At 48.6% G+C, this 7437-nt stretch overlaps 1 protein-coding gene across 1 annotated transcript; it reads left to right on the forward strand.

The window, feature by feature from the left end:
• Nucleotides 1-4244: 4244 nt before the first annotated feature.
• Nucleotides 4245-4663, forward strand: TAL1 (T-cell acute lymphocytic leukemia 1; the record flags this gene model as incomplete). The annotated part of the gene is made up of 1 exon (XM_008947446.1): nucleotides 4245-4663. A coding segment is annotated over one exon (419 nt), but the record flags the coding sequence as incomplete, so codon positions are not given.
• Nucleotides 4664-7437: the final 2774 nt, after the last annotated feature.

Here is a 7437-nt window from a genome sequence, read left to right on the forward strand (position 1 = left end):
GTTCGCTGGCTCTTGGAGGGGGAGGGGGATTCCCCATCTGCTAAAGGGGGGCAAGTTGCCACATGAAGAGATTAAAACCCGAAATTGTAAAAGGTTAATAGCCCAGACCTGCCCCGACTGATGACCGGCAGCGTGCTCGGCGCGCTCGCTTTCACGCAGCAAAGCGGGTAAAAAGTTCAGCGTATGGTTAATTACATCCCTGTTCTGCAAATTGCTTAGAGAGTAAACCGGAAGAAAGCCACTAAATTTAAGTCTTTGTTGAAGGGCAGAGACTGGATCAGGGCCATCGCAGTGACACAAGGTGTTTGCAAGCCTTGCCAGCCAGACCTCAACCTTGGGGCAGAAAAATCCCTCCTGGAAGCAAAGAGCTAAACCCTCGTGAAGGTCTGCAGGGGGGCAGCAGGACCGTGCCCGGTCCCTTCGCAGGCTTGTCTGCGCCTTGATCCAGCCCATACCCACGCGCTGCTGCGGTCTGCCGTGGAGAAATCCCCCGTGCCTGCTGCCCTGGCAGAGCGCGGGTGGAGAGCAGAGAGTGCCAGTGTGGGCTCCGAGCGAGGCTCCCTGTCCGGCTGGCAGGATAATTTGGAAGGGAGAGGGCAGGGCAGGGTCCTGCTGTGGAAGGCTGAGCTGCCCCCACAAGCGCGTGTCTGCTCATGGACGGCTGACCCGTTCCTCTGCAGAGTTAACTGCCCCTACAAACGAGATCCGTTGAAATGTGTTTTCTCTTTAGCCACCGCAAATGCTGTATTTCAATTGCCAATTTTCCCTCTCTCTAGTTAGCTGTCCCTTCCTTCCCTGTTACCTGGCTAAGCTAAAATACAGATCAAATAGCAACCCACGCTACCCAGCACGGTAGGAGATGAGATGACAGGCTCAGGGTGTTATCTGCGTTCATCAGCCCCTCTGTCCCCTCTGCCTGCCCTCCTCCTCCTCCCTGCTCCTTCCAGCCTGCAGCCCCAGCACCGGGACCTCTTTTCGTCTGGGCCCGATTCAGAGGCTTAGTGGTTATGGTGAAAAGTCTGCCAGATAACGGTGTCTGGCGAAACCTTTCATCTTGTTGTCAAATAAGAGATGGGGGATTGCAGAGCTGTTTGGTTGTAACCAAGTTTTAGGTTACGTCCTTCAACGCAGGTGTGTAGGTAGGGCTCAATCCTGCAGGTTCTGGCTCATAGGGATTTTTAAGACATGGCCTTAGACATTTTTTTTGTGGGGTGAAGGGGAGAAAAAAAGGTATCAGACGATGCTGTCTAAACAGGAGAAATTTGTAACAATGTGCATCCCATGGCGAGGCATCTGCGTGGTCTGCCAGGCTTTGCTCGTTGCTGTGGTGGTCACCTGCCCGGTGACACCCGTGACATGCCAGAGCATCGCTCCTGCAGGTCCTCAGCCCTCGTGCAGAAAGGCAGGAGGGTCTTGGCAGGGGCTGGGCACCTGGTTTCTTCTGCAAGGAGACAAGCAGTGGGGTTTTTGTGACTATTTCTTTCTCCATTTTGGGGTAAGTTTGGTGCATTGAGTATCTTCTTCAAAAATAGATCTAAGAGGAGATAAAAATGTTAAAAAGTACCTGCAAGGATATTCTAGAACTCTGGAAGCTCATCTTTTTACTAGTTTTCCTCAGATCTCTAACTAGGATTTTAAAAGCACGAGTCAATCAATTGGAACAAAATTCCTGGAAAAATTAGACAACTGCCTAAATTAATTATGAAGCAAGTTTCCCTAATAGAAATAAACCTCTTCTCTTGCAACACAGCTGTAGGGCATTTTAAATTTCTCCATCGCTTGACATGTTTTGGCCAAAACCTGTTATCATTCTAAAAGATATATTGCATTGAGCTGATGCAGGAATCAAAAATCTGAGTGGTGGTACAATTTGTGTTACATTCTGGAGCTTGGTTTGGGTGCCCCTGGATGAAAACAAACAGATTTTTTTTTTTTCTCATTTCTGACCTATTTATGAAGAGATGTCTTTTAGTCAGCAACTTTCAGTGAATAGAAACCCGTGTTTGAAGCCTGTGAAGACTGGAAGTCTCTGAGTTTGTATATTTTTTTTTTTTAAATAAACAGTATCCAAGGGTGGGTTTTTTTTGGATTTTTTTTTTTTTTTTTTTTTCTCCTTTCTCCTCATACCTTTATGTGATTAAGAGGGTTTTAAGCTTCATCTCCCTCTGGACTCAAGGCTGGTGGCTTTGTCTTGTCTGGAAAGGGCATTTCAGTGTTGAACCCGCTGTGTTATTGCAGTAGATTGTAGTACATTCTCCACTGCCATACTAGCAGTTCTGGGCAGTGGATGGTGTTGTTGAGGTCTCCTTGGTCCCCACCACCTTTCCCACAACCCCATGGCACAGCAGGCTGTGCACATCAGGAACAAGAAACCTTCCTCTGCCATGAGCTCTTGCAGATTAATTCATATCAAGGGCATTTACTTGCTGTTTGGAAGTGGAAAACTGCCTTTATTAAAGCATCAGATTGGGATCTCAGAGGCTGGAGATGAATTTCTTGTTCCAACAGCCCCCAGCTTATCCCAGAGGGTCTTTGTGAATTTGGGGGACTCCCTGCTCCTGAGCATGCTCTGAGGAGAAGGGAGTTGTGTGGCTGCTCACATGCTGGGGGGAACCAAGAGCTTTAATCTGACTGCTTGGGAGCACGTCCCCACACAAACCCTGGGGGGGGGGTGGGGTGTATTTTGTGTGATGTACTGTACTGAAGGGGCTCAATTTCCCCTGAAGGTAGGAAAGTGTGATGGGGGTGAATCATCTGCAACGTGGGATTCCTCTTCTTGTGTTGTGCTGGGTGGGATCTGTGAAGGTGCAACTTGACTAGAATGCCTCCAAAATCACATCTATTCAGCCCCTCTGCCACAGTCAAAGCAGCCAAGAGTTCTGCTATATGGTAATAATGATGTTTAAAGACCCGCAAAGGATGCTGGTTTCTCTGGGTGACAGCAGAGCTGTGGCTTAAACTGCTCATCATGGCCAGGGGGGACTAGCTAGGCAAGTGTCTCAGTAATGTTTACAGGAGAGAGATGATGAGGGTGAGGATATCCACTGCCTGTCTTTTGGGGTACGACCCACCAATGTGATATCTCCAAGTTTTTGTTTTATACTCTGTGATGATTGTTGTCAAATGTGATGCTTCCCATCTTCTGGGGGTTTCTGCTATGGTCATTCTCTCATCGTTTCATGAGATCGCTGCGTCCTTCCACTGTTGTCTCATGGAGGTGACAATGGAAAGGAAGTAATAATAACACTATCTTATGGTAGCGTTTCCTTACACGAGCTGGTTTCCGTGGACCCAAGAACCTGCAGTCTTGATTTGCAGTATTGCTATTCCTGCACAGTACTTCTGGGTGGATATACTTTCGGGTCTCTCCTAGCACAGAGATGATGTCTCACTTGTGCCAACAGGAGTTACCCTGATGATCTGGAAGGAGAATCCTTGTGTTTTTCCATCCTGTATAACATACACACACACACAACTCCATCAGAAATATGACTATAAAATTACAGGGGTTTAACTGGATTTCATATCTAACTGAGCCAGATGTACACCTCTTACAATTTAGAGTCCCTTTCCCAGTTAGTGTCCAACAGGGAGCCTTTGCCATGATGTGCAGAGCGAGCAGGTGGTCCTGAGGTCAGCTGTGAAACTGCTTCATCCTCCACCCCTAATCACCCTGCCAGCAGGGGCTCTGCTTTCACTCTGTGTCACATTTGCTACCTGTCATCATTTCTGTGAGGTGAATCCTTCTGCCCTGTCTCATATAAACCACCCAAAGAGCTGGTGGTGTTCCTACAGCCTTTGTCAGCTTTGCATCCTGCCTACATCAGCAAAGATCTCTGGATCTTAGAGTTGTCAAAGCCTCTGCTCAAGCTAATTTCCTCCTGTCCCGATGGTATGTCCTTAAGACACTTTTGGGATAGGAGTAAAACCATCTAGTGAGAGAAACTTTTGATAGGACCTTTGTTACTGAGATACTCTTGTTGGTGAGCTGAGACACCCTAAAAATATAGCAGCCTTCTGCATGTGTCATGGTCTAAGTCTTCCTTCTTGGAAGGTTAAATTAAGTCATCTTGGGAGACACCTAAAAAGGTGCAACTTTATTTTTCCCTTCCACCAGAATCTCCTGCTTCACTGCCTTGTTGTCACTAAAAAAAATGGTTAGTTTGGGAAACGTTGACCTATTCAACGAAGTAATGAACGCCCTGTTATGCCCCGCTCTTAATTCTGCACGGTTGCAATTGCAGGCCCTCATACAAAAGTGGTTCGTCGCATTTTTACCAATAGCCGGGAGAGGTGGAGACAGCAGAATGTCAACGGGGCCTTTGCAGAGCTCCGCAAGCTCATCCCCACTCACCCACCCGACAAAAAACTGAGCAAGAACGAGATTTTGCGCCTGGCTATGAAATACATCAACTTCCTGGCCAAGCTGCTCAACGACCAGGAGGAAGAAGGAAACCAAAGGGGCAAGGCAAACAAAGACTCTGGAATAGTCCAGGAAGACCTCCTGCAGGACATGTTGTCCCCTAACTCTAGCTGTGGAAGTTCTTTAGACGGAGCGGCGAGCCCGGACAGCTTCACGGAGGAGCAGGAGGCCCTGGACTCGAAGCACGCGCGGAGCCTGCACCACGCCATTCTCCCCGTGGAAGGCAGCGCGCAGCGGTGATGACTTCCCGCATCGCCCCCGAAGCTCCCCGCGGGGAGGAGAGAGCCCAGCCTCCGGGTCCCCGAACTGCTGCCCGGGGGATTTGTGACTCTGCCTTTCCCCAGGGGCTCGGGCTCCCCGGCCTCCCCAGCCTGGGACACAGCGGCCGGTGCGTCGGCCGAGGACGGCACCAAACCAGGCGGACGTTCGGGATTTAGGTACGTGATCGTACAAAGAAGAAAAGCATTGAAGTCATCTTCATTGTACATACTGCTCATGACGTGACTCTGGAAGGGCAGGAGACGAGGCCAGCACCTCTCCAGTACTTAGAGGGTTTTCAGACCGTTTGACAGCCATTGCTTTTTAAACAGTTGCCTCCTTGAGACATGAAACTCCTCTTTTGCTGCCAGCCAAGGCCACCGACGCTTTCCAGCTCCATGTGGTGCTGGAGGCTGCTGGAACCTGCTGGTGCTGCAGCACTTCTCCAGCCTGGAGCATATACAACTGGTCTGAGCAGGAGCTGGGGCCACGTGTGCCTATTGTCCAAGAGCTTTTCACTGTATGTTTTTAAAGACATGAAAGAAACACCCCCAACAAAAGAACTATTAAAAGGAATAAGACTGTTTCTTTTTATATCTACTTTTTTTAAATTTTCTTTTTCTTCTGTCTTCCTTTCCTTTCTACCTAACTTTGGATAGTTTGGGGTGGTTGTATTTATGACGTGGGATTACTTCTGTTTAATGCTGTCATGCAGTATCCACTGAACGAAAAGGTACATAGATGTTTTCTGCCACCTTTCCAGTCCTTGATTCTTCTGCTGGTAATGCTCAGTGAGTGAGCTCCAAGCCTAATTTGGTATCCTGGAGTTTTCTTAACAGTTTCTGTAGGGCCAGAGATTCTCTCAAGGAAGATGAATCTCAGAATTGGTGAGGTGGAAAAAAAGTTTTTCTAGGGAAGCATCCCCTTGGACTGGGAGATTTTTAAATTCAAGAAGCAACAAAAAGGCAAAAAGAGTCCATGCATCAACAGAGTGTGTGTACATAGGGTTATAAAAGGTTTTAATGGTATGCTTTGAATTTTTTTCTTTTATTGTGTGAAAATGGTGGTGGTTCAGTTGCGCCAATGCCCACAGGCTGGGCTACAACACTGGATTTATTCTGATGTTAGGAGTGTCCTCACTTGCCCGAGGCTGGTGGGATTAACCTTCATTCCTGAGCGCTCAGATTGCTGCAAAACTAGTGGCCGTGACTGAGCCCATACTCTGACCCCTGCTGCCCCCCTGGGAGGGCGTTTGGGAAACAGAAGGACTAGGGAGCAGGAGGCTGCTGCTGCAGCGGCCAGGAGCTGAGCGCCACATTTTTCCATCACTGTTGCATCAGGGTGGTCTCTCACCCACCACCTGATGCTTGATGGACCAATTGCTGTTGGAGCAGTTGCCCCAAGCCCATCCTCTGCAGAGCTGTCAAGGCACAGAATTCTCTACCATGCTATAGTAGAACAACCCAAACACCCACACACATCCTTTGGAAGGGAAAAAGTCCTTTGGGCAGGGACATCTGCTACCGCACTCGCTCCTCTTCAAGGGTGCTAAGGTACAAGGAAACAGAGGATTTGGGTGGGTGTCTGCAAGCCCTTCCAGGCTTAATTCAGAGCCCTGCCATTTCCATCCCCTTTTGGTTTTAATGCCTTTTTGTAAATAATACGGGAGAGGCTGGTGTGTGGGTTGGCACACTGGGTGGAATTAATTGCCTGGGAAGGGGTCCTGGCCCAAGCAAGCGTTTCCAGCATGGACCCCAAATTCTCCAAAACCACCAGCCTCCTTCATCTTAAATTGGGGAACAGGAGGAAAAGTCCTTCCCAGGTCCAGGTTGCCAGTGTGTGCGTGGATTTCTAAAGGGGGTACTCACAGGGCTGGGCCAGAGGAGAGGTGCCAGTGAGTGATGGAGTGATGCTGAGGAAGAGTTTAGGGCTGCTCCTGGTGCCAGGGATAGGAGAGGTGGGTGGTGGGGGCCTCTAGGAAGGGAGGGGTTCACTGTCACACAGGTAAAGCTGTTCTTGGTCTTCAGTGTTCAAAATCACCCCAGGGTGGGGTGGGTGAGGGCTTTACCCCCTTTTTGTTAAACTATTGCAAGAAAAAAATCACCGACTCCCAGAAATTCTCCACAGTTTTGTGATTTTTTTTTTTAATCTTTTCAGTAGCTGAACAGTTGGCAAAATGGTACAACCTTGGTGGCACCCCCCCAACACCCCCACGCACACATGTGCCTGCTCGTAGCCCTCAGCAGAGCACACTCTGGGCCTCCTGGGGCATGTACAGTTGTATTTTAATTGTGATTTGAATGGTACATTTCCTCTGCCCGCCTCAGTTTTGTGATTTTTTTTTTTAATCTTTTCAGTAGCTGAACAGTTGGCAAAATGGTACAACCTTGGTGGCACCCCCCCAACACCCCCACGCACACATGTGCCTGCTCGTAGCCCTCAGCAGAGCACACTCTGGGCCTCCTGGGGCATGTACAGTTGTATTTTAATTGTGATTTGAATGGTACATTTCCTCTGCCCGCCTCTCTGGAAACAGCACTTTGGGGCAATGTCGTACCGTGTGAGTGAATCCTCCCTCACAATTTTTTGGGTTTTTTGGCCCCATCCCTTTCTCTGCCACCTTCCCCTTGGATTTCTGCATTTTTTCTGCAGAAATGAAGTAACCAGACCTGGTACCCTGAGTCTCAACCCACTGTGGATGTGCTATTTAGAAAACACATTTGTTGTAATGTGTGTGTATATATAAATATATATAT

The sequence above is a fragment of the Merops nubicus genome, unplaced genomic scaffold (genome assembly GCF_000691845.1).
Source record: "Merops nubicus isolate BGI_N331 unplaced genomic scaffold, ASM69184v1 scaffold40799, whole genome shotgun sequence".
NCBI lineage: Eukaryota > Metazoa > Chordata > Aves > Coraciiformes > Meropidae > Merops > Merops nubicus.